Source organism: Tursiops truncatus, chromosome 1 (assembly GCF_011762595.2).
Source record: "Tursiops truncatus isolate mTurTru1 chromosome 1, mTurTru1.mat.Y, whole genome shotgun sequence".
Lineage (NCBI taxonomy): Eukaryota > Metazoa > Chordata > Mammalia > Artiodactyla > Delphinidae > Tursiops > Tursiops truncatus.
In genome coordinates, this window is record NC_047034.1 from 68,915,290 (window position 1) to 68,942,046 (window position 26,757).

The window sequence follows — 26,757 nt, forward strand, 5'->3', positions numbered from 1 at the left end:
GAAGCCTCCTGTGAGGGGTGGGAGAGGGCTCTCTGGGCGCCCACGTGGGTCTGTTATTCTCCAGGTCTGCAGCTGGAGAGTGCCAGCCAGGAGAGCCTGGGACCCAGGGTGCTCTGGCATTTGTAGCAGCCTTGACGCCTCTGAGGACCCTGCATGTTCCCGTGGTGGGAGCTGTCTTTGGCGTCCCTGGCACTACCCCTCCTGCGCACACACCATGCCCTCCACTTACAGGAGAATATGCCTTTTGGTCTGTTTGGCTCCTCTGTATTTGACCAATTGACCACTATTTGGAGAAAAGAAGACAAGTTCAGAGGTAAGGGGAAAGATGTAATCGGAGAGAGGGCTGGGGAGCAGGGGTGCAACTGAGGAGGAAAGTTTGAACTCACAGGGTACCCCTTGGCCTTGGGACAATAGGGAAAAATACTGGGCCGCTGGGCTGAATGTAGCACCGGGAGTCACCACCCCTGTAGGCCTTTGAATTGGATCAACAGCCCAAGATGTAACATGTGACACCAGTGGATCAGCCAGAACAGTGGGTGTGCAGGAGCCACTGCCAGCTGCCGTTGGAAAGGCCCATATTTCTAGCATGTAGGGATGACACGCACTTGAGATCCTTTCCCATTTGAAAAGCATTAAAAAATCATAACCTGCGAGCCCAGAGAATGAGCACTCTGACTTAACAACCCTTTTACTTTCTTTTGCAAAGCATTAAAGTCATTAACTTCCAGCAAGCAGGGACAGGTTCTTACTTAACTCTTCTCTTCTGAGAAGTCTTAAAAATCAGCCACGGTAAGACCTTGTCTCTCACTGGCAATGTTAAACCATAAAGCACTGTACTGCTGCTCAGTAATGGGGCCAATCTGTCACTGTGTAACTTAAGAAAAATGGAATCTAGTGACATGTCTTCTGCTCAGAAGCCAGTGGTGACTCCACACTTTGAACCAGATACGATCCCATTGGTGTGAGGTTCTGCTGCCCTTTCACTGCCTTAATCTGACCATGTGTTTTCTGCTACCACTGGATGAGGTTTTGCCCTCCTCCATGCCAGCTGACTCCCTACATATTTCCCTCTCCCTCACTGCCACCCATTCATCTTGCCCGTCTCTCTCTCTAAGCCTCCCTATGTGGACCAGACGTATAACATTCGTATTTTTAATAACATCCAAATTTGTATATCCCTTTAGGCTATCTGACCACACCCTCCACATCTCACTGAAGGTTCGACTTTGTGAATTCTACCAGATGCACTCCTCTTATCTCTTTAATCACTCCATCATTAAGTATTTATACATTGCCCCTTTTCTAATTGTATGTGTCCAGCTTTGCACGCACACTTAGGGGTGTACACGTGTAATGTATTCCCCAGTATATTATACAACTCCAAAGTTTATTCTTTTCTTCCCATTTCTTCATCTATGTGCAGATACCCAGGCAGGTGACGCCATGTCAATTAGTCAGTTGCCACATGCTTATTGAGCATCCAGGTGCCAAGCATTGTGCTGGACGCTATGGGTATGGGCACAGTCCTTAGACTCTAGTAGGAAAGAGAAAAATTAAACAACTGCGTGAATTATTATAAGTGAGCAGAGGGCAGCAAAGTAGAAGGACAGATGCTTTGTTAATATGTATGAGTATATGTGGAGATGGTTGGACGCCATTCCCCAGGAAATGATGTTAAACTGAGACCAATAGTAGGGGTAGAAGTTGGGAGCTAGGCAGAGCTGGGGAACAAATCATTTCAGGCAAAGGGAATAGGATGGGTCCAGACTGTCATGCAGAGAGAGCACAAAGCATCTGGTAACATGCAGGAAAGGGTTAATTCACCTGGCGTGGGTTGCCCCAAACTTATACATTCCAAAGGTCTTCAGGACTGCCCCTGGACCAGCTCCTGCAAGATGACCTCCGAGCTCTTGGAATATCCTGCCTGTTAAGAATGCCTTTGTATATCTGAGACCTTGGGCCAGGTCAGATAGTCTATGCTAACAAAGGGACATAGTGAATCCTTGTTTTTATATGCTGAGGCTGTTTGGGGCCTTCCATATCAATTTGACCTCTGTTGGGGCTGGAGACTGAGGAGATAAGGTCAGTTATACAGGTGTTGACTACATGATACATGATGACCCTCAACAAACACCCTGGACACCACAGCCCAGGTGAACTACCCTGGTTGGCAATATTTCTTATGTGTTGTCACACATGGCTGCTGGGAGAATTAAGCACTGTCCATGCAACTCCACTCAGAGTGCGTAACCGGAAGCTCCCACCTGGTTTCTCCTGGACTCTGCCCCATGTGCCTTTCTCCTTTGCTGACTGTAATTTGTATCCTTTCACTGCATTAAACCATAGTGGAGAGGACACCAGCTTTTCTGTGAGTCCCTCTAGCAAATCATCACAACCAAGGGTGGTCCTGGGGACTCCCAACACAGGTAGAGCAGAGAGAACAAAGGCTGTGGGGGGAGGGGAACAACTGAGGTGATGAAAGAGATGGAGAAAGAGACTGGATTCCTCAGAACCTATAGATCATGATGGAGAATGACATGGTTCTGCCTGTGGGCTTGATTCCAACGTGGTTACTTTATTTCATTCTATTCCATGGCCCTAGGCTGCATCCAGCCCTGGCTAGATCTCACAAAAGGTACCTACAGAAAACATGCCAATCAGTGAATTTGCTTGGTGTGGGGTTGGGGTGAGCCCAAGGGCACATTAAACCTACTGGAGGAGATAAGCAGTGTCACCTGTCCGGATGGCTGCACCCATTATCTCCTGTATGACCCACCTTGGGTTCGGAGCAGTTACCACTCAATATATATTGGTAAAGAAGAAACAGTGGTGTGTTTATTATAACAGCTTGGGGGAAAAAAAAAAACAGAACTGTTTTCCATACTGAATCCCACATAAAGAAAACTCAGAGGTGACATCACCCATCTGTTTCATGATCACATATCCATGGTGACAGAATAAGTCAAGGGAAAAATAGGGTGAGAGAGTGGTTGAAGCGAGTTAAGCCATTTGTTGGCACAAAGGACTCAGTTATCAAGGTTGCAAATAAGTCATCAGCTTCAGGCATGGACGGGCACCAAAGTGTTTCTCAAATTTCTGCTTGCTTGGACAAGCATGCTGCCTTCTCAAGAGTGTGCCTTGAATCCTTAATAGCCGGAGAAAACTTTTAAAGTAATGGAAGAAGTACTTATGTAACTCATTTCTAAATCCACAGGGGCCTATATTTTTGATCGTGCAGGAGGCTTGCGGCAGAAGCCTGTTAGGGATGATGGCTGTACCTGCGGCCCAACACTCCCAAGTCAGAGCGGTGCTCCCGAGGCCTGGGGCAGCAGCAGGGGGTGGGGTAGCCGTGTGATCTCAGAGCCACACTGATGGCCCCGTAAGCCAAGTGCCTCGATTCTGGAGAACACAAGATGCTGTTATGCAATTTCTAATTACAACGAACTCTCTTCTTTCTGTTCCCAAGAGGGAAGGCAGTTTATACTCAAACACAGACCTAAGTTTGAACCCTGTTCTAGCTATGTAACTTTGGGTGTTATTTAAACTCTCTGGGCCTCAGTTTACTCATCTGTGCACTGGTCATTATAAGAAGACCTTGTTCATAGGGTTGAAGACTCGATGAGGTAATGCCTATAAAGCGCTTGGCACAGTGCCTGGCATGCATTAAGGGCTCAAACAACAACAACACAACCAGAAAGGACGTTAAGGTGTTTAGTAAGTCCTCTGACATAAAAAGACATTTTCGAGGGCTCGATGCCAGTCACATGTGCCTCAAGATTGTCAGGCTGGGTGAGGACATCCACGTACTCTGAATTAGATACTAGTGGATGTGACAGACGTGCCCAAAGGAATCAGCTTTACTACGTTGGCCTTCAATGCTTGGGCGGCATTTTAAACGGCAGCCCGTAACTCAGGTGCTGCCGGATTCAGGGTCAGATGCAGCGCTGTTCTTTGGCTTCCTAAGATGATGAAGAGAATGGATGGCAGAGGCTGTGCTGGTAAAATGGCCCTCGAGGTAAAGCTCTGATTGTGAAGACAGACCCCCGTGTAACTGGAACTAGGGGGAGGTCTTGGCAGGTGCAACGTCTGGTGGAAGGAGAATGAGTCTGGAGTCACCACTTGGGTTTGATCCCAGCTCCTTTACTACAAGTGTGTGAAGCTCCTACACTGCAAGTGTGAGGTGTTGGGCAAGTTACTGGTCTCTAAACCTCAGTCCCTTCATCTGCACAAAGGGGAAAATACTTGACTTGCAGAGTGACTCTAAGGATAAACTGATACAGTGCAATGTATGTAAAACACCTGCTATATGGTAGGCACTTCATAAATGATGATATAAGCAAGCAAAGTACAGTCACAGCAAAGCATGAAATGCATTCGTGGTAACTGATATTGTTTTGTGACAAAGCGATCCTGTGAGACCAAATTAGTTTCTTAGAAAGAACGGCAAGATACAGACAGCAGGTTTGATGTGAAACTTGGCAGCTGAGGGCAGTTCATTCTGGGAAATGGCTTATGGTTTGGATCAAATCCCTGCCCCGGGTGACATGTTCATCACTGCCCTGGGAAGACCTGATCTGGGGGATCATGGGGGACAGATGGAGAGGGTCTGTATGAGGACCAGACCTCTTAGCCAGTGACGAGCCGCCCTATAAGGGTGATGACAAAGCACAGCTCCAAGAGAGGTGCGAGGAGCCGCAGGGAGTGCGCAGGATGTAGCCCTATCTCTGCGGCGGGAAGCTGTGTGCTGGGACACGTGGCCCGGGAGGCAGTCACGGAACTTGCAGCCCAGAGAGCAAGCGGACCCCAGTCCAGGCGTGCTGCCGCTGAAGTGGAGGTGGGGAACCAGGCCAGGGAGGCATGGTCTCAAAGAAGGGCTCCTCCTATCCTGACTCCAGTTGCTTCTGCATCAGAACAGTTTTCTGGGAGAGGGACCCAAGAGGCGACGAGGGCAGAACCCAAGTGATAAGGGGGATGTTTTAAACACAGAAAAGCCTCTATTCAGCAGGGAACTCAGGTCACATGTCAGAGAATAAACATGAATGAAACTTTAAAAACACGGGGGTGGAAGCTGACATTACAGCTATGCCCACCAGCAACTCACTGAGATTAAAGCCCTCCTGCGTGTAGAAAGTTAATGGTGTCTATCACCCTCTTGGAAACCCAGCCTGGGGAGAGGAGAGGGACTGGGGACAGGTATCAGACACTGCTTGAAAAGGTAACGGTGTGTGATGGGGTTCGATTGGCCCTTTCTCCCCTATGAGGATGTGTGCGTCCACAGGAGAAATCCCCACGTATGCTCCCACCTCTACTCCCATAGGAAATGAAAGCCTATGGTCGCATGTGGCGCTTGTTGGTCTGATGAAGCGGTTTTCAACTGGGGCCAATTTTGTCCTCCCAGGGGACATCTGGCAATGTCCGGGGACACTTTTGGTTGTCACATTTTTTGGGGGGTATGCTACTGGCATCTAATGGGTAGATGTCAGGGATCCTGCTAACTACCTTACAGAGCACAGAATGGCCCCCACAGCAGAGCTACCCAGACCCTAGTGTCAGTAGTGCTGGCGTTGAGCAAGCCTGGTCTGGTGCGATGCGGAGGTTCTCTGTCAATGGAAGCGGCGTGTTCCTCTCACCTGTCATCTCAGTGTGGGGTAGAATGGGGAAGGGTCACAGCTAGTCTGCAATCCCTCTTTGGTGGCCATATACAGAAGAGGGTGTGGTGCGAAGGCAAAAAATTGGGGGTGGGGTGGGAATGAGCCCAAAGAGAGACTCAGGCTAACCTCTCAAGGTAGATGGAAGGCCAAGCGCAGAGTTTTTCATTTCAAGTCAACTCTTACTTATTTAAAAACCAATTTCCTGGGCTTCGCTGGTGGCACAGTGGTTGAGAGTCCGCCTACCGATGCAGGGGACGCGGGGTCGTGCCCCGGTCCGGGAGGGTCCCACATGCCGTGGAGCGGCTGGGCCCGTGAGCCATGGCCGCTGAGCCTGCGCGTCCGGAGCCTGTGCTCCGCAGCGGGAGAGGCCACAACAGTGAGAGGCCCGCGTACCGCAAAAAAAACCCCAAACAAACCAATTTCCTTAAGCACATAATTGTATGTTTATTTCCCTGAGGAACTCTTGAGGCAGAGGAGACCTGCTGAAATTATGGGGATGGAGGCTGCACACAGGGTTTTAATGGAGTTAGAAAAATTTTTCCTCTCCCTTGAAAGAGGGTTGGGAGGAAGAGAAGGGCAGGTTCCTCTCTCGCAGGGCAGAGGATGTGGGGGGATGGAGTTAAGATAGGAATGGAGGGTCAGACAACGTGAGGAACGGTTGTGTGACCCCAGCGGGTTGGGATCAGAGACAGAACTCCGACGTGCAGCTTCAAGCCTGCCTCTTCTCTCCCCGCATCCTGGTAATTGGAGGGAAGGGATCCAGGAAGTGGGCTGTTCATACCCTTCCTGCCCCACCACCTTCGCGTGTACACACAAACACGCACACACACACACACAATCAAAATACTCCTTTGGAAGATGCTCTGGTTTGCATCAGGAAACAGAATGGGTCATGCTGTTGTGGGAGGAGTGGGTGGGTGGGCAGGGCAGAGGGGACTTTGATGAGCAGAGGGTAAGGGCTTCAGTGCTTCCCCTCTTCTGCTACTTCTCACTCCTCTGTTTTAGCCTGAATGCTTGGAACTGTAGGTTCTTCTCTTTGAGAGATGCCCTCACCTGGGTAAACTGGGTGGGGACCAAGGGAACAGAATGAAGGAACTGATTATCCAGATTCGACACACAGAGGAAAGGAGGCGGGGGCGGCGAGGGCACTTTACAGTCTTTCTCTCGCTGCTAGATTGGCAAGACTCTGGCTCATACTCCTTTTGTCTAAGAGGGTCGGAGGGGGGTTGAGTTGGGTGGGCGGCAGAGGAAGGAAGTTGCAGTGAGGAGTGGGTGGCCTGGAGCTGGTGGTGGCCTGGGCTACAAAGGCTGGGGTCTGCAGGGGGACCCTTGCCTCCTCCCTCCATGTCTCCATTGGATGTGGAATGCATGTCTACCATGGTACCTATTCTATGTGGTTGGACTCTGTCGGGCTCCCCGCCTCCAGAAGGCTGTGAATCACGTCCCCTTCAGCTGGAGGGCCTCTGCGTCTAACAAAGCCTGGTATACCGGCACTCAGTACACATTCCATGATGAATTCCTACCTTATCCATCCTGGCCTGCCATTACAGAAGAGCCGACAGGAATTCAGGCAGGAGTTATAGCAAAAAGAGTCCACCTGGCTAGGCTATCCCATTCATCCTCTCTCTCGAAGCTGCAGGTGTGGTGGTGGTGCTGGTAGCATGGCATCCAATGGGGAAGTGAAGGTAACATCTGAGAAACATGGCCAAGGTTCGAAGCCCTGAATGTCTTCATTTAATCATCAAATATCCTCTGCATACCTGCCCAGAGAGGCTGGGTTCTGGCATTCCTCAGCCTCATGCTGTGGGGCAGCATAATGGGCTGGAGGTCACAGGTGAGCGGAGCAGCCTGAGGCTGGGGAAAGGCACCCAGCCCCTGGGAGATGGAGACAGTGATTATCTGTGAGCACAGCATCCAGGCCTTCTCTGCCGTAAGAGGGCTAAAGGGATGACACACGTGGGGCATGCGGGCCTGGACTGAGGGGCTGTGTCCACAGGGGCCCTCCTGGCCTGCGAGCATCAGAGACCTTGGGCTGCCAGGGATTTGTTTCCTTTTCACTGACCAGCTCCCCAGAAGACACATCAAATATTATTAGAGATCAGATACATAAGAGTTTCAGCATCTTTAAAAGGCTGAAAATGTGTGCTGTAGTCCTAGCCCATACTTCCACTTTCCGGAAGTGTAACCTTGCGCCTTTCTGAGTCTTGGCCGCCTCATCCAAAGAAGGGATGGCCCTTCTGCCTTCCCTTTATTATGGGGCTATTGTGAGGCGCAAAAAAAGTCACAAAGTGTGGGAGCACTTTGTAAACTTAAAGTGCTATGCAATGTGAGCTGGTTCTTTATTTATTCAAGGCAGTGGCAGAGGGACACCCCACATTGGTGCTGCTCCAGCCATCCTCCTACCAGGACCTGCCTGCAGGGAAGGGCTACTTCTGTCTTTTGACCGCTGGAGGGCTTAGCACTTTGAGTTCACTTCCGCATCTCTGGCCCCATCTAATAGACAGGTCAGGGCCATGGGGGGCCTGGCAGAAGAGTGCTGAGGTCCCTTATTTCCTTCGCTGGTAGAACTGGAAGACCGCCTTCTCTTGCTCATACGTCTCGATGGAGCCGGGTCGAAGGCGCCGGATCTCAGCGATGGCGTCCCCTGCAGCCAGGCCCCGCTCCTTCACCAGGTAACAAGCCAGCATGGTACCCGTGCGGCCAAAGCCCAGGGCACAGTGCACTCCCACCGCCTGCGAAGGGGGAGCTGGGTGGGGAGGAGCTCAACGCCCTCCCAACACTCTCCTGACCCTCACTTGTAAAATACAACCAGGTTTTAAAGATGTAGGACAATGAAAAATATAAATATCTGGTTAAGAATTTATTTTATATTGCTTATATGTTGAAATGATATTTTGGAGTTACTGGGTTAAATTATATTATCAAGATGAATTTCTCCTGCTTCTTGTTTACCTTTTTAAAATGTGGCTCCATTACATTTGGACAGAACCTTGCTCTGGAGACTGCTCAGTACCCCCTGACTTCAACCCCCACCTCTCCCAAGTACGTTCACCCTTTCTCCTTCTCAACTCAACATCAGCTGGTTCTTCGTTGCCTTTCCTCGAGCCCAATTCACACTGCTGGGCCCTCTTCATACTCCTCCCCCTTGCCCCCCGCCCCCCCCGCCCCCCCCCGCCTCCGCCGCCCACCCCCCGCCTCCGCCCCGCTTTGGCTTTCAGTTCTGGTTGAGATGGTCTCCTGGCCCCACCCTCTTCCTCCAGTCTTTCTCCCGGAACCCAGCTAAGTTATTCCTGGCCCCGCCCTCCCCAGCTCCGCGTGTCCCCGCTGACCCCTCCCAAGTCCCACCCCCCCGGGGCTAACCCCGCCCACTGACCTCTCCCCGGGCGTTGGCCTCGTCGACAATCTTCACGAAGCGGTCGATCTGCTCTGGGCCCGGCGAGCAGAAGTCTGGGATGCGCAGTCGGTGCAGGGTGAGGCCGGGGCAGCTGTCGCTGTGCGGGGGCCCGCGCTCCGTCAGTGACACCAGGTGCCGCACACCCTGGTCCAGCAGGAACTGGTAGTGGGCGGGGAGCCGGGGCAGGGCCAACCCCGCCAGCCGGCCGGGGAGCACCCACGAGAAGTTGGGGGGCTGCACGCCCATGGCTGACGGAGGGCACAGAACAGCGGGTCACCGGGGGCGAGGCCGGCCCGTCCCGCTCCGCCCCCGGGCCGGGTAACCGTCCACCTACCTAGCACTGGCGCCTCCTGGAGCCACGTGGTCTTCGGGACACATCCTGGGTGTCGTCCTGCTCCGCCTCAGGGGATTGGCCGAGCAGCCTGGGGGCGGGGCTAGAACACCCAACTCCCGGCTCCTAGTGACCGTCGGAGCGTTCTGGTCCGGCCCCAAGCAGAACACTCGTTGATTGGTTGGATAGTCAATAATGGGCGGGATTACTGCAGCCGTGTGCACGGGGATTGGTGGACCACGCAAACAGCCAAGACAGAACACCTAGAAGGAATTAAAAATTCTTTTCTGTGGCTGAAGCAACCCCGGGTCGAGCTCTGCTGCTCCCTGGCGGTCGGTGGGAGTTATTGCATCGCTGGCCAACTGCCCCTGCTGCCCAAGGGCCTGGCCTTGTCTTAACTTTCTTCACAATGGATGCCCAAGGGTTTAAGAGATGGCAAATCTACATACGGCTTGGGGGAGGAATCTTCTCTACAATAACTCTAAGTCATTATCAGTGACTTTTTGAACTCATCCAGTAAGTGGGAATCGCCACTGTACAGGGGACTATTCTTGTTTTTCCACTGCTGAAATTATTAAAAAAAACCCCAGTGTTTCTGCCATCTGGTGCCCTGAAATTGTACCCGGGAGAGTAATAATGTAATAATAATAACAACAACAAAAGCACCACCAACAACAACAATATAAGAATTAACAAATTGAGCATTTACTATGTGCCAGGTATTTTTCAAACTGATTTAATTGCCACAATAATCTTACGAGGTGGGTAATCTATTTAACTATCTTATAGATGAGAAAACTGAAGCTCTGGAGAGGTTCAGGAACTTGACCAAGAGATGACTGATGGCGGGGGTTTGAAACCAAGCAGCCTGGCTCCAGAATCTTTAACAAAACGGTATTGTATTCTAAAGTTAAATAGAAGGTTACTGCCTTTTTACCTAGCCATCCTCATGTCCCTCAGCTGGGTTAAACAGTTGCAGGATTTGTTAATTTTTCTTCGTATTTCCTGATTCTCAGGTTCTGTGAGTCACCCTTCCCTGGGGAGGCTAGAGTTTCTCTGTGTCATTCATAGCAGGTGGGGAACTAGATCTGAATACAGTGTCTTAACTGTGATCTGACTGGTTCATATCCTCATTTGAACAATGTGCTTCTAGTGATCAGACTAATTATAATTATGAAAATAGTTAACCCTTATTGAATTTGCTTATGTACCAGGCCCTGTGCCAGGTGCTTTCTGGAAGAGCCACATTGGGAAGTTATTTTTATATCTCTTTTGCACATGCGTAATCTGAGGCTTAAAGAAGTTGGTTAACTTAGCCAAGCACACATAGCTAGTAAGTAGCTGGGCCGGTTGAGCCAAGGTCTCTCTCATTCCAAGCCCGGGGTACCTAGTCATGAAGATGTACTTCCCTCCTTCTGTTCCCATCTACCCCTGACACACACATTTGGTTCCAGCAAAATGAAAAGGAATTTTTCTTCCTCCAAAGATCAAAGCCTGCTCTGACCCTGTGGAAAATGCACTTACCGTTTACCCAGGTAGCTCTGAAGCATCGCCTCTGCCTACTCTCCCCAGGTTCCAGGAGCTGCCAGATCTACCCTTTCCCTTTCTTCTGTACAATCACAGCCCTGATTAAGCCCTTCCTGTCTGCACTCCCATTTCCCACACAACTCCCTATGACTCTTTCTAGCCCATCCCAGTTTATTCCGATTGTGCCCTTCAGCCACCAGTCACCCCTTCTCCCCTCCCAGCAACTCCTCTCAATCCCTTGCTCAGGATTTCTGGCTGCACTGCCTCTGGAGACAAGACTCCAGCACTTGCTCCTTTCAGGTTGAACTTTTCTCAGTCCCTTTTCCTTGCTGTCCTTTCTTTGCTCCCTCACTCATAAGGGGAAAACTTCCCACGTCTCTCTCCACTACCCTATGCCCCTTCCTTGCCTCCTTGAGATCTAGCTCAAAGCCCATCTTCTTCAGAAAGAAGACATTTCGCGGGGGGAGACAGAGATTCCCGTGTGGGTCTCTGCAGGGGTTGAAGTGCATCCATCAACCCACCTGGGCTTCCTTTGTAGGAATTCCTCCCTCTTTACTGCTCTGCCTCTGGCTTCCAACAGGTCCCTGCCTTGGTCTGTGTCCCATTGTCAAGAATATTATTTAGTTTTCTGTCTTGGGCCCAGGGGGCCTCACGTTGAAAGAAAAACTCCTTTCTGATGGTTTCCTGGCTAGGATCCCGGCAACTAAACAATGTCAGCTCCCCGCACGTAGCCCCCAACCTCATGCAACACTGAGCTTCTTTTCCTTTCTCTTCTGTGTTGCCTGACCTTCAGTAAGATTTAATCTTCATACTCCCATCTCATTTTATATAAATATGTACTCCTAGTATAGCAGTTAGTTTATTGGATTGGGGTTATCTGTGTCAGAGCCAAGAAGGCATCATTCCATCTTCAGATTTCACACATCTAATACAGAGCCTGATACCCAGTGCTCAAAATTGTTAAATGAATGAAAAAATAAGTAGAATGCATAGGCCAGACTGTGAAGGTACATTTCTGGGAGTGTAGGAGAGTCTCCAGGACTATGTGACAATGTGTGTTTATGTGTCTTTTTTTTTTTTTTTTTTCCACCAGCAAGGTGAGTTTACTCAGGAATAGTAGAGAATTGCAATTCGGGCCAAGCAAACTATGGCAAACCATAAACAGCTTCTGGGAACAGAGGAGAGGGGCTTGCTTTTATAGAGGAAAGGAAGAATTAAGGAGGGCTGTAACAGTTCTTCATTGGCTGCAGCCGGTGGCAGCTTGTTGTTGATGGGCCAGAAGGAAATCTTTCTTCCTTCTGGGGTGTTTGTGTGTCTTTTTTTTTTTTTTTTTTTTTGTGGTACGCGGGCCTCTCACTGTTGTGGCCTCTCCCGCTGCGGAGCACAGGCTCCGGACGCACAGGCTCAGCGGCCATGGCTCACGGGCCCAGCCGCTCCGCGGCATGTGGGATCTTCCCGGACCAGGGCACGAACCCGTGTCCCCTGCATCGGCAGGCGGACTCCCAACCACTGCGCCACCAGGGAAGCCCTGTGTGTCTTTTTAATTGCATGAGTTTGAGGACTATTTGAGTGCGGTGTAACACCTTCTTGAGATGTACTTTTTAACATGTGTGTGCTTTTAAGGAGAGAATGACTGTGTCAGTATGATCCTGGCTAAGTCTAATTACTGTTTTGTAAAAAGGGAAAAATAAGCCTTGCTCTTTGCAGAGCCCTGCTCCTGTTGTGTGCATGTGTTTGATCTTGTGTGTATGTAAGTGTGTTGAGGGAGATATTTTCCTGGAGAACAGTCTGTTGACACTGACAGTGGGCTGAGTGATAAGCTTAATTTCCCTGACTTCAAGGAATTTACAACATGCTGGGGGCGGATTTAGACTCAAAAGTAATTGTTCTCATAATATATAGTAAAGTACTAAATTACTCATCAAAGACAATCAGATCATATATATTGAAAAGTTAATTGTGCAGTAAAAATAATAAGCACAAGAGAAGTCAGTGGGGGAAAGATAAGCTTGGGTTGGAACCACCAGAAAAGTCTTATGAGGACAGTGGTCTTCGTTCCCTTTTGTTCTCGGCCCATATTGTGAAATACTGGAAATAACATTATTTGGAAGCTCAACAGAACAGTTTTAGAGCATCCTAGCTCCCCCTTCCCCTAATTCTCTTTGATGTTGAGGCCCCAGTTCCTTGAGGGCTTGATGCTAGTGGCAGTTGGAGGTGAAAGCAGAGACAGAGATTCCTTTCTCCAAGTAGGTCCCTGTGTCCCACCAAGGCAGAGGATTGCTTGGGTTTGGGTTCCTGTGGCCCTTGGACTGTAGTCAGAGCTCTCAGTGTCTTAAATGTTAGGATCTTTTGTCTAAACACATTTCACACCTGGGACCCAATGATCTGGAAATTGGGTTACAGAAGGGATGGTGTGGTAGCCAACCTCAAAGACCACCTCATGTCTTTTCCACATTGATAGGCCTGGCTTGTGTAACAAGTAGAATATTGTGGTCATGATGGTGTGTGACTTCTTAGGTTAACTCACAAAAGACAGTGTGGTTTTGACTTGCCCTTTTGTGGGAGAAGCCAGCTGCCATATTAGGAGGACACTCAAGGAGTCTAATGAGACATCCGTGTGGGGAGGCTTCATACCAGCATCACGTACGAGAACTTGCTATTTTGGAAGTGGATCCTCTGGCCCCATCAAGACCTTAGATGACCTGCCCAACATCTTGACAATAACCTCACAGGTTCCCTGAGCCAGAATCACCCAGCTAGTCCTCCCTTGAATTTCTTACCCACGGAAACTATGAGATAATAAATATTGGTTATTTTAAGCCATCAAATTTAGGGGGAATTTCTCATGCAGCAAATAGGAAACAATACAGATGGGAATATTCAGATAAAAGGAAAGAAGAGAAATAATTTCTAATAAACTGAAGAAGCGAAATAAAATCAAGTTTATTTTTCAAAGAAAAAGTTATACTATAAGCAGTTGTAGTCTAAGTGTGCGTGTGTGTTTTTGGGGGATAAGGTGTTGAGATAGGTCAGTGCAAATTTTCCACATCTGGAGAACCATGCTGTGTAGAGGAACCAAGCAGAATAGTTTGGGTGTGGGTTTTGGGTGTTAGTGGTGTGGGAGGTACGGGGTTTGATGTGGTATTTGTGTAGTTAGGGACGATATACAAATGATTTAATAACTGGCCATGGCACAGGAGGCAAGCAACCAGAATGGACCCTCTACCAGTCAGCACCATTGCCTACAAACAAATGGTGATGCTATCCTGCTGTTAATGGATGCACATTGGTGTCAAGTGTAGAGGCTTTGACATGATCTGGGGTGTGGTCAGCTTACCTTGGACATTTCAATATAGGTCTTTCCACAAGATGGCACTGACAGCCTGATAGCTTTTCCTTGTTTCACTCGCTCTCTCTCTCTCTCTTTTTTTTTTTGTATTTCTGATTTGTATACTGTTACAGAACATACCATGACTGATTGCCCACAATTTACTAGTTGATTTCTTGTACTTCTGACAATTCTATCACCTTCTTGGCACTTAATATTACGTTTTTTCTTTAGACCATTCCAGGGGCACATTGAGACTTCCCGTTAGGATGTTAGGGGGTGGTGCCTTATACTGGAAGCTATGATTAGGGGAGCTGGAGCTGGAGATGGACTTGGGGGCTTTGGTTTCAGTTAGGTAAGAGACACCTTTGCGATGAGAACGGTTTTGGTGAACTATCTCGCTTCTGACATTCATGCTGCTACAAACTTTGCTTTGCCTTGGATCCGAAAGGAAAAAAATTACTGAAAATCTTGGCATTGCAATTTTCACTGCATAATTGTAAAAATTGGAAAGGACCTCAGAGATCTTCGGGTTTAACCTCTCCATTTCTGGGTGAGGAAACTCACCTCATTGAGTTACTCAGTTGGTCCAGACTAAGACTCAATCCACACTATCAGATATCACTGGGTCACTGCACTGTGTGACCTGGACCAAGTTACTTTAAATTTCTAAGTCTCTGTTGCAGATGTCTATAATGATATAGATTATTAAGGATTATTGATAGGGTTAAATAAGCTAGGAATATGTAAAGTGCGTAGCAAAGTGCTGGCACGTAATTGGTGCTCACAAATGGAAGCTGCTTCTGCTGTCACCATCATCATAGGATGATTTAGAGCCAGATGGGAACAAATGAAGAAATTACACTTATGTTGAGATATCTCTAATGTGAAGTATTATCATAGGATGCTGTGGTTAGTGGATTTTTTTTTTTTTTTTTTTAGGAGTTCTCCCTTTGAATTTTCTTTTTCACATCTTTATTGGAGTATAATTGCTTCACAGTGTTGTGTTAGTTTCTGCTGTACAACAAAGTGAACCAGCTATATGTATACATATATCCCCATATCCCCTCCCTCTTGAGCCTCCCTCCCACCCTCCCTATCCCACCCCTGTAGGTCGTCACAAAGTAACAAGCTGATCTCCCTGTGCTATGCAGCCGCTTCCCACTAGCCATCCATTTTACATTTGGTAGTGTGTATATGTCAATTCTACTCTCTCACTCCATCCCAGCTTCCCCTTCCCCTCCTGTGTCCTCAAGTCCATTCTCTACATCTGCGTCTTTATTCCTGCCCTGCCACTAGGTTCATCAGTACCGTTTTCTTAGATTCCACATATGTGCATTAGTATACGGTATTTGTTTTTCTCTTTCTGACTTACTTCACTCTTAGTGGAATTCTAAGATGGGCCCAAATGACCTATACCCTTCGATGAGGGGCTATATACCCTTTGATGAGGGGCTATCACTCCCATGATTATGTCATGTTTCACGGCAAAAGGGGGCCACTCAGTAAGGTGGCCCTGGGAGCGGAGAGTGATTCCCAGTTGACAGCTACTAAGAAAGTAGAAGCTTCAGTCCTACAACTGCAAAGAAGTGAATTCTGCCAAATGAATGAGCTTGGAGGAGGACCTGGGGCCTCCGATGAGAGTTGCAGCCTAGGTGGCATCTTCATTTCAGCCTGATGAGACCCTGAGCAGAGGATCCGGCTAACCTGTAACCGGACTTCTGACCTACAGAACTGTGAGATAATAAATGGGTATTTTTGTAGCCACTAAGTTTGTGGCAATTGGTTACACGGTAATACACAGTAATAAAAAACTAATACAGATGCCTTATTTACTTGCTTTATTTTCTTATTTTTAATATGCTGGTTGCAATACTAGAGCTTTGAGCTTTCTAAAAGACGGTCTTATTTCTTGTCTCTTTTCTCCTTTAAGTCTTCCAGTCTTCAAAACTCTAGACCACACAGGTCCTGTTTTCCAGGGCAGATGCAACAAATACAGTGAATCAATGGAGCGCAGGAATTGTCACTGTCTCATTCCCTCTAGGCACCTCCCCAACCTCCTGGCTTATCCTCCAACCACCTTTAGACCAGTGCTTCTCAAAGTGTGGTCCACAGTTGAGCAGCATCGCATCACCTGGGAGCTTGTGAGAAATGCAGAATCTCAGACCCCATCCCAGACCTTTGGGATCCCAGGTGGTTCACATGCACACCTATGCCTGAGAAGTCCTGCTGTAAAAACTTTGTCCTGCAGCTCTGTTTTCCCTTTGCTGGACAGTCATTGGTAGCACCTAAAACACAGCCTGGTCACAGGAGGTGGTGCCTGATATCTCCAGGTGTCTTTGGCTGAGCAGGGCTGTAGGCAGAGGAGCACGGGGAGAAGCCTCAAAGAGACCTAACTGGCCTGGGTAAATGCCTGAGGTCAATTACAAACACCCGACTGTCCCTGGTTGGAACAATCTACTGCTTTACCTGCTGGTCAGGAAGCTATCCAAGAAAAATATGCTTACATGTACGTTGTGAATTTCCTGTTTTTGTTCCAAGGAAGGGCTTGGCTCCCAGATTTCCTTTCTGGAGGAACTCTTGAAACATCACTTTCCACTCTCTCCACCTTTAAGTACGTTCCAACCATAACTGAAATTACCTGATTTATCATCCTTCAATTGAAGTGTGCCAGCCTCCCTCCAGTTTTGGGAAGAGGAGAAGGAACCATTGGACCGCCTCCCGTCACATCCCCTCAACCCCCCAACAGAAATTCCTCCCACCCAGATCCCATCCTTCTGCAATCTCCTTAGGACCCATCACCTCCGTGGCTCTGCGGACTGGCCCCCATTATTCCTGCCTTTACACATTTCCCCTCTATGCAGCTACGATGCCTTCCATAGAACACAGACCTTACTTTCCCAGCTCTTCCTTATTGCCTTCAAGAAAAAAAAAAAAACCCAACATTTGTAGACTGGCATAAAAAGCCCTCCAGGATGAGGCCTCTCGCTTCTCTCTTCAGCCTCATCTTACCTCATTCTTCTGCAACAATGTGTGTCTCCATCACACAAAGCAAAGAGCAGAGCCCTCTCTCATGCCTTTGCACGTGCTATTCCCGTTACCTGTCCTGTTCTTACCTTTACCCTGCAGCAACTCCTCACCTCCCTCAAGATTCAGGTTGGAACACAGCACTCTCTCTAGGAAGCCTTTCCTGTGCCCTTACAATTTATGTTTTGTATCGCGCTTCTGTAGCATCTCTGTGAAAACATTTATTACATCATATATTGAAAATATTTGAAAGCATTTATTGATTTGTTATACAAATATCATATTTTTATTTTAAAATCGTTAACATATATACACACAAAAAGAAAAAAATGCTTACCTATTACCTATTTATATTAGTGTTCAAAGAAGACACTCTGTGTTTTGCAAGTATGAAGGGAAGTGATATAAGAAATTAGAGACTTACACACCTGTTAGATGGACTGTTGTAGCAAGGGTCCCAGGGGATTTTAGCCTATGATATCTAAGTGACAGACTCTCAAAGACCTTGCCTGGAAGCCACTCCACTGTAAAGCTCAAGAACTTCTGGAAAATTCCCACCAATTATCTCAGTCTGCAGCACTAATGTGGGGAATCCCAAGGCTGTTTTGAACCTCTCATCTGCTTATGCATTTGTTATCTCTGGAAAAGAATAGCTTCTCTGTTTTGGAAATATTGTCCCCAGCATCTCCTCTGTGGTACAGAGGTCTTAATAGTGAGGGGCATTGATACTAAGTTTATAACAGATAATTCACCTAAAGATAACTACATTTTGGTGCACCACCTTTCATACATATTTGTGTGTGTGTGTGTGTGTGTGTGTGTGTGTGTGTGTAAGTGAGTAATATACATATAAAACTCTCTCTTTACTATGCGCTCTCTATCTTTATATCTATATACATTTCTCCCCTCTGGCTCCTTGAAGCTCCTTGTTTCTCTACTTTTTAGAGCAAGGATTCCCAGCACTGGTTTGATGACACCCTGGAGTGTCTTCATTTATCTCAGGGGGTGCCTTGAAATTCACAAAACAAGATTAATTTAAATTAATTTTCATTTAAAAAAGTAAACAGACATTATATAGTAATTACAGGTACAAGTGTGTGTGTTGAAATGAAACTAATAAATGCTTGCCTTAGAGAGACATCAAGAAGATGGGGGTGGGGTTGGAAGGGACCAGAAAGGTGGTTTAGTTAGACTGTTTCTAAAACATCCCCTCTAATTACTTCCAGGTTGGTATTTCCCCCAAATTAATTGTATTTCTCAAATTGGAAGTCAGGGCTAAGGGGGCCGAAAGCTCCTCGTATGCAGGTCTATATTCTGCGCCTACCATGGAACCTGGCATGTGGTAGATCCTCAGGAAACAGATTTTGATTGACTGTGTGTCCTCAGGACATAGTGTTGGAGGCTGAGGAGGGTACACGTCTCATGAGAGTTCCAGCTCTGTGGGATTGGAGGCCGTGAGGTATCTTCAGAGATAGTGGTATGGGTACCAATCCCATTCAAGTTCCAGGAGAATGTAGATGCCCAGACAGTCAAGGATAAAAGAACCTAGGCTGAGATTCACTGGCCTTATATGACTGGCCAGAGGCTTCTATAATTGCCTTTCTGTTAACAGCTTGTGTGAATCATCAGAAAGATAGATCAACTAACATCATACATGTATAAATGTCAGTGACTTGGTGCTGAAGGTACAGTCCCAAGGTCCTAGATATAGGAAGGAATTTTGAGCTCTGCATGAGACCAGATTCTTTGAAGCAATAGAGTTGATGGTGGGTTCAAATCCCGACTCAGCCATTTAAAGCTATATAACCCCGAATAAATTGCTTTACACCTCAGTGCCCTCTTCTATAAAGAGATAGTCATAACACCTACCTCATAGGGTTGTGAGGATTAAATGAGTTAATCCATGTAAAGTGCTTTGCACAGCGCTTGGCACAGTGAGAGATCAATAAACGCTGGCTTTTGTCATCATCATCACAGTAGGCTCTATGTGCTTATCAGGACTATTTGGTAGTAGGTGTTTCAACTGGAGACTAAAAAGGATATCCATTCCTCTCTGCCCTCAGCTTGGAATGCTTTAGTGACCCCATCTGGTCCCAAAGAATAGGCTCAAGAATTCCTCCCGCCGTGCCCTAGATTGGGGTAGGAACATCATTTGCAGTGCTAGGACTGGAAACTTAGGCAGAGGGTTAAATAGTGTAACAAGCCAGCAAGCAAACCAATGAAACAGAACAGAAAACCACCACATACAAATAAAAGTCTCAGTGCATCCTCACACCGTTGTGGCCTCTCCCGCTGCGGAGCACAGGCTCCAGACGCGCAGGCCCAGCGGCCATGGCCCACGGGCCCAGCTGCTCCACGGCACGCGGGATCCTCCCGGGCCGGGGCACAAATCTGCGTCCCCTGCATCGGCAGGCGGACTCTCAACCACTGCGCCACCAGGGAAGCCCCTCTTGTCATACTTTGATGGGATATTCTGCTTCATGGGGGAAAAATAGAGCAAACATATCTGGATTCTTAGAATCACGAATGGTAACAAGGGAAGAATGTGTCTTTTAGCACAGAGTTTTATGGCCTATCAATCCTTGAAGGCAAGGAATCATTAATCAAGAGATAGTTTCAAAATGTGTTCGTCATTACCCAGTAATATTTTATTATTATTAGTTTTTGCGGTACGCAGGCCTCTCACTGCTGTGGTCTCTCCCGTTGCGGAGCACAGGCTCCGGACGCACAGCCTCAGCGGCCGTGGCTCACGGGCCCAGCCGCTCCGCGGCATGTGGGATCTTCCCGGACTGGGGCACAAACCCGTGTTCCCTGCATCGGCAGGTGGACTCTCAACCACTGCACCACCAGGGAAGCCCAACCCACTACTATTGATGAAAAACCCCAACCTCTTCTGGAGAAAATGATTGATGGGAAGAGAACTTTTGAGGCCATTAAAACACGTTCCTGATTCTCTTTATTTTAGTAAAAAACTCAATATACCTGTATCCCCCCAGGGATGAGAAAGACAGATGAGAAAGACAAATCAAGTTTCATGTCTGATCTAAGCAAAATTCAAATACTGGGTTTGAAATGCCAATACTTCTATTCAATTCCTTTTCTCTTGTGCAAACACTGAGGAATATACACTATGTGATTATTCTGATGTTCACACAGTTGTTTGGGATCAGAAAATTTTCAAATACATATATAATTTATTTCTGGGATTGCTTATGACCATAATAGAGACAAGATTAATGAGTGAACGTTATTTATTTGAAATTCATGACACTCTAAAGACTATCTTTGGGCAGAAATATATTTGATTCACAAGAATGTGGAAAGATGGTGGGAAGAAATTTCTTTTAGTGGTTAGCTTTGTTTTATAGTATTTTGATCTCCAAGGATATAGCAGTCTTAGCCTTTCTGGTCCTTTTGTTTCCAAAACTCTGTGCCTCTTCAATTCAGTTAAACTAATATATACCAGATATGCCTAGGTAAACAAAATATATTGGGCTATACACTTGAATGAAGAAACAGAGAAAAACCCAAAACTTACATTTTAGTGCTGTAGAAGATTGTTATAACCATGACCCCAATGAATCATACCTACCAGTATCCACACCCTTCTACATTCTTCTATTGCATTGACATTGGGCTCAGCCACGTGACTTGCTTTGGCCAATGGACATAAACAAATGTGATGGAGGCAGAGATTTGATAAGCACTTGCACATTGAGGCTTGTCCTCCTAGAACCCTGAGACCACCATGCAATGAAGAAGCCCAGAATTAAATACTATGTGGTAGGAGAGGCCAGTTAAGTCCAGTAACCAAGGGCAACCCTCCCAGCTGAATGCAGTTGCATCAGTGACCCAAGACATGACCAGCAGAAGAATGATCCAGCTAACATGGAATAGGGATAATCATGAGGTCAGTAAGTTTTGGAAGACTTTGCTACAGAGATGGAAAACTGATATAAAAATTGATATGCAGAAGTGGCACGTTGCTGTATTAAAAACCGAAACTATGTAGCATTGGCTTTGGGACTGAGGGTCTGGCAGAGGTTATAAGGACAGCAAGCAGAGTGCTGGTGGAGACTGGAAGACCTGAGAGGAAACTGTTCCTGGAGGCTGATAAAGGGCACCGCATAGTATATAATAGTGACACAACTGGCAACACTGTCACGTCCAGTAATTGGAAGACAGAAAATGTACTTAATCAAGTTGTGGATGTGGCTTAAGGTTTCCACTTAGAATGCTGAGGGGGTCAATTAACTTTTTAAAAGTTATATATAATAGAATATGAGGAGAGAGAAACTAAAGAAAGAACTGCTCCATTTGTAAGAAGAATTTAAAGTACATATGGAGGGTCCAGGATATGCTGAGCTGGGAAATGAAACCATTTCACATTTCCAGTCTCTTCAACCTGCAAAAAATTCTCAAAGTAAGAAATGACCTCAGGATACAGATCAAATCAGGAGTGTGGCTATAAGACTCTGTGAAGACCACAGTAAGATTTTAAATGGTGTCTACCAGACTCTCTTAGCTAGATAAAAGGGCTTCTAGGAATCTTAAGGGCATTTTTCCCATAGCACCTTGACATGCTGACCAAAGTAGAGGCCCATCTTAAAAATAATTGTTAGTGTAGCTTTTGTCTGATGAAATGAACTATAACCTGGTGTGTGGGAAGTCCACAAAGTTTATAAGGGAACTGGGTCAGTTTAGACCAAAGCATGCAGGAAGCAAGCTGAGAAAGTTACTCAGCTGCAAACAAAGTCTATTTCTTATTGAAAAAGAAGACCGTTTCAGAGGGCAGAGCTAACCACTTCCAGTGAATAGAACTAGACTCTAGCAAAGAACCATTTCCCATACTCAGAGTAGGAGGCTCTGCAACATTTGTCTGGCTGGATTTCAGAATTGCTATGGACCAGTGGCTGCTATGTGGCTCCCTGTTCCTCCCCCTTATAAATGGGAGTGCCTATTGGGTATTCCATTCTCACAGTTGTATGCTGGTTATGTGTAGAGCAGATAAGTTGCTTTTTCTGTCCATGAGTCCCTGAATGGTGAGAAACCACAGCTGAGAAGCTGCATGAGGAATTGCCCTTGAGGAGCCTCAACCACATCTGGACCTGAGTCAGATCAGGAGATCCTGGACTTGTAGTTTGATGCCATGATTGGATGGGCTCTTGATAGTTTCAAAGAAGAGGAATGTGAATCACTAGTGCCAGGGAGAAGACTGTGGTACCTCGTTATAGTAATAACTCTCAATATATTATGTCCTATGGTATCCATGCCCCTGGGTATAAAATGACTCTATGCTTGGCCATAAGACTTGCTTTGGTCAATGGGACATCAGCACATGTGATGCAAGTAGAGGCTTGAAAAGTGCTTTTGCACTGGGCCTTGTCCTGTTGGAAGCTGCCCTGAGATCACCATGCTGTGAAGAAGTCTGATGAAAGACCACATGGAGAGAGTGGTCCTGTCACCTCAAATTGTCCCAATTTAACCCTGCACCCAACCAATCCATCAGCTAAATGTGGCTTCATCAGTGGGTCCAGGCAAGACCAATAAAGAATGGTCCCAATATTCACAGAATCATGTGATATAATAAATTGTTGTTTTAAGCCACTAATTTTGGGATGTGTTTTTTTTTTGTTTTTTTTCTGCGGTACACGGGCCGCTCACTCTTGTGGCCTCTCCTGTTGCGGAGCACAGGCTCTGGACGCGCAGGCTCAGGGGCCATGGCTCACGGGCCCAGCCGCTCCGTGGCATGTGGGATCTTGCTGGACCGGGGCACGAACCCGTGTCCCCTGCATCGGCAGGCGGACTCTCAACCACTGTGCCACCAGGGAAGCCCCAAGGGATGGTTTATTATGCAGCAATACATGTGTCTGTTACTAAGCATCCAGTTATATCTAGTAAATTGTAGAAAAGGAGGGTGACATTGTGTTACATGGATTTCTGAAAGTCGTTGATGCTTTCTCGATAGCTTTGTGTACAAGTTGAAGAACTGATGATGGAATGAAGATAATGTGTTATAGGTATGTAACACATTATCTTCTCACCTGTATGTAAAGATGCTGAATAATGGATGAGGTCCTTGATGAACATGTGGTAGAATAGAGAAATGAGAATGGGTTCTGAAACAGGGAGAGTTGGTGCAATTACGGTTCTAAAACTGAACTTTGGGCAAGTTACCTAACTTCTCAGAGTCTTTGTTTCTGTACCTGTGAAATAGGATTATATTGTCTATTTTATGCTATTACTATCAGGATTAACTGAGATAATATGTATAAAAATATGCTATGCAATGCCTGGCACATGGTAGGTGTTCATTATATGTTGATTCCTTTCTACCTGAGTTCACTCTGTTCACCATGCAGCATTTCACTGAGGAATTCACTAGGACCTTGGCCTTGGGATCATGGAACAGCAACTCCAGGGTTAGGAAAACTGGGAAAATTGGATCTATGATTGCAGGGTTAGGGATCTGTAAGCCAACTCCAGTGATAGGACAGAATTTCTGAATTGATCTGTCTTCAGGGTTCTTTCATATGTGCTTTCATTGATTTTTGTAACACGCTGTGTACTGGCTCAGTCTTTGGAATACTCTTCCTCTCTCACTTGTCAAAATAATCTGTTCTTACTCCCATTTCCTAGGGTCCTGCTGAAGTACCTCTTTGTCTTACGAATTGCTCTTAAAATATGAATTCCATCCAGAAGTAGAGTCAGTAACCTGTCTCTGACATAACCCAAGGCATACAAAGGAAGATATGCTTTTTGTGAGAAAATGATGATCTTTCTTTTGGGTCAAGGATGTTGTCAACACACGCAAAGGCAATGTTTCATCACTCAGATGGTATGGTCTCAAAAACTGAAGAAGAGAACCCAGTTGGGTGCTACATTTAGGACATTTCTAAAACAAGGTAACAGAGGAACTCCTGGGCAATTGGAAGGGCACCACAACTACTAGTGAGTTGCCTACTTCAGTCTAGTACCCATTTGAACTCTGCTGGCCTCCAGGATAGTTTGTGATAGCAAGAAATGATCACTATGGTACACTGGGAAAAAAAAAGTTAGTTAACCTCAAAACATAAAATGGTGGAAGAAGAAAAAAGGTAGAAGCTCTTTCAGGACAGGAAATGAGAATAGTCCTTAGGTGACTATTCCCTACAGTCCCTTTGAGAAGGGAGTTCATCCATTACAAAGGTCCTCAAAATATTCATGGTACACGGGAGACTGGGGGTGGGTGGGTGGATACATTATCAACAACCTATTTCTTCCCATTTTTAATTTTTTTTTCCTGATCTACTTGCTGATTTTCAGGCTGATCTTGGGTTATAAGTCTTTGGTTTCCTTTTGTTGGTTTTGTTTCTGAATTTCCATTTGTTGAGCAACTTTAATGCATCAGACGCTGTGCTAGGCATTTAATATGTATTTTTCTATATGATCGTCCCAACTACCCTACAATGGAGATACTATTTTCCCTACTTTATAAATGATTTGACTTGGAAGGGTTTGAAAGCAGTTCTGCCTGATTGTGAGGATTTTGTTCATTCACTGCACCATGGTGGTGCTGGGTAGGGCAGCTGCAAGGCCTTTAACTCAAGAATGATTGCACTAATCTTTGGGAGAGCAAGTCTCTTCACCAATTAGATTCTGGTTATACTTCCTCATGTAGTACTTTAATTACAAAGTGTTTTCTGAAGACTTTTCACTACCAGAACTGCTCAAATTCTGCTTTGATTGGGAGCTAATTTGTTTACTCTCATTAATTTTATCTGGTTGAAGTCTTCCTTCCCCTGCTTTTTTAAAAAAAGACAGTATTTCTCTATCAAATCATAGAGCAATTATTTTGGTGGGCTTTTCGTATAAATGTTGTGCTCGTTTTGTCTTTCATAAATTATAGTTCTGGATTTTTTCTAATATTTTCTATGAAGAACAGGTTGGGCTTAGGTAAAATATTCCATTATTAACCATGCTATCATGTGTTGGAAAAATCTGTCACGAATAGATTTAAGATGGCTTATAGGGCTTCCCTGGTGGTGCAGTGCTTGAGAGTCCACCTGCCGATGTAGGGAACACGGGTTCGTGCCCTGGTTCGGGAGGATCCCACATGCCGCAGAGCGGCTGGGCCCGTGAACCATGGCCGCTGAGCCTGCGCGTCCGGAGCCTGTGCTCCGCAGTGGGAGAGGCCACAACAGTGAGAGGCCCGTGTACCGCTAAATAAAAAAAAAAAAGAAAAAGATGGCTTATAAATGTAATTGATCTTGTTTTGGTCTTTGTCCATAAAAACTAGTAATGGACTGGTGTATCAGTCAGGGCTTGTAAGGAAAGAGATGTCCATACAAACTGAATAACTAAAGAGAAGTTAAGAAAGGACCTATATACAAAGGTATGGGCAAGGTTGAGGAAAACCTACAAAGGTTGGTATAGTACCTTGGAACCATTGCAACTCACAAGTCTGAATGATCAAAGGAAGTGAGGGCTTACTGGAATTCGAAGAGTACAGCTATATGGAGAGGGGTGCCTGACATTAGATATAGCCTTTGTTTCGGGAATGAAACCAACCCATGGTGGCCAGGCAGGGAAGAAACTAGGGGGACAGATAAGTCTAACCTTTCTATCTTCTCAGCCTCTCATCTCCTGCCAGTGCCTCCCATTGGCTGAACTCCTCTAGAAGTGAGAGGGAAAGGGAGCTTGTTGACGCAGCCCATACAGTTCAGCCTTCTGGCAGCACAGAGCACTGGGGAGAAGTGTGGAGAGGGGATGGAGAAGTCGAAACAGAAGACATTCAACACAGCTGGGATGCAAGATCTGATAACTAATGTTCATGTTCAACCTGAACTTTTGACCACAGCAAAGTCATGAGAACAGTCTCCTAACAGATCAGATAATAATTTCAGTCTTTAGAAAATGAGACTGTGTTCTGCTTCTGCTTCCTCCAACCTTTCTTTTTAATTTGTTTCTTAATGATTTGAAACAATTTGTGCATGTCCTAGCTGCCTAAACCCCTATTATGAAAAGTATAAAAATAACTCTTCTCTATGCTGGTGATATAATTTTATTGTCACTAACCAGAAATGGCCTCTCTGTCTTACTGGAAAACAGAGTGGCTTGAATTCAACTTTTCTAAATCCCAAATCATCACTTTTGGCAGAGAGTATATTCAGTCTAAATGCCTTATATCTAATGTTTGTATATTGCCAGCCAACTTTCTCAGCTACTTAAGGGTCATTTTGCAACCATTTTTCTCCGGTGGTTTCACTAGAAAATTATGCTACTTAAAAGTAGGTATGTCTTGGCTGCATTACTGATATTTGTTTCTGGGGCCCAGGAGATTGGCGAAATCTATTTCGAAAATGTTTTCAGATACAAGGTGTAGCGTCCATGCCTGTTCAGTAAATTCTGGTTGAATGAAAGAGTGAGGTAATTAACTTTGTAACTTTGATTTTTATCTTTCTTTCCCTCAACTGTTTTTAGGAAACAGTTTTTAGAAACCATCTTGAGGAAAATTTTC

At 46.2% G+C, this 26,757-nt stretch overlaps 2 protein-coding genes across 4 annotated transcripts in view; one reads left to right on the top strand and one right to left on the bottom strand.

Annotated features, from left to right (window-relative positions):
- Window positions 1–6,044: 6,044 nt before the first annotated feature.
- DUSP23 (dual specificity phosphatase 23) lies at window positions 6,045–11,483 on the bottom strand. Of its 3 annotated transcripts, XM_019932732.3 has the most exons (5): window positions 10,901–11,483; window positions 9,380–9,639; window positions 9,025–9,293; window positions 7,175–7,343; window positions 6,047–6,713 (listed from the first exon to the last, which is right to left on the bottom strand). In XM_019932732.3, the coding sequence occupies exons 3-4, from the start codon at window positions 9,289–9,291 to the stop codon at window positions 7,218–7,220; spliced, it is 393 nt and encodes a 130-aa protein (XP_019788291.2). In that variant the 5' UTR covers window positions 9,292–9,293; window positions 9,380–9,639; window positions 10,901–11,483; the 3' UTR covers window positions 6,047–6,713; window positions 7,175–7,217. The 3 variants fall into 3 exon arrangements, with proteins under 3 accessions (XP_073661785.1, XP_019788291.2, XP_004312863.1); XM_073805684.1 differs by having other exon boundaries at window positions 6,045–7,343; XM_004312815.4 differs by lacking the exons at window positions 6,047–6,713; window positions 7,175–7,343 and adding an exon at window positions 7,952–8,383 and having other exon boundaries at window positions 10,901–11,457.
- Window positions 9,147–26,757, top strand: part of LOC109549579 (C-reactive protein-like) — a 77,714-nt gene continuing 60,103 nt past the window's right edge. Inside the window, 2 exon segments of the mRNA XM_019932740.3 lie at window positions 9,147–9,177; window positions 10,166–10,270. The gene's annotated coding sequence lies outside the window, so the exon portion shown is untranslated.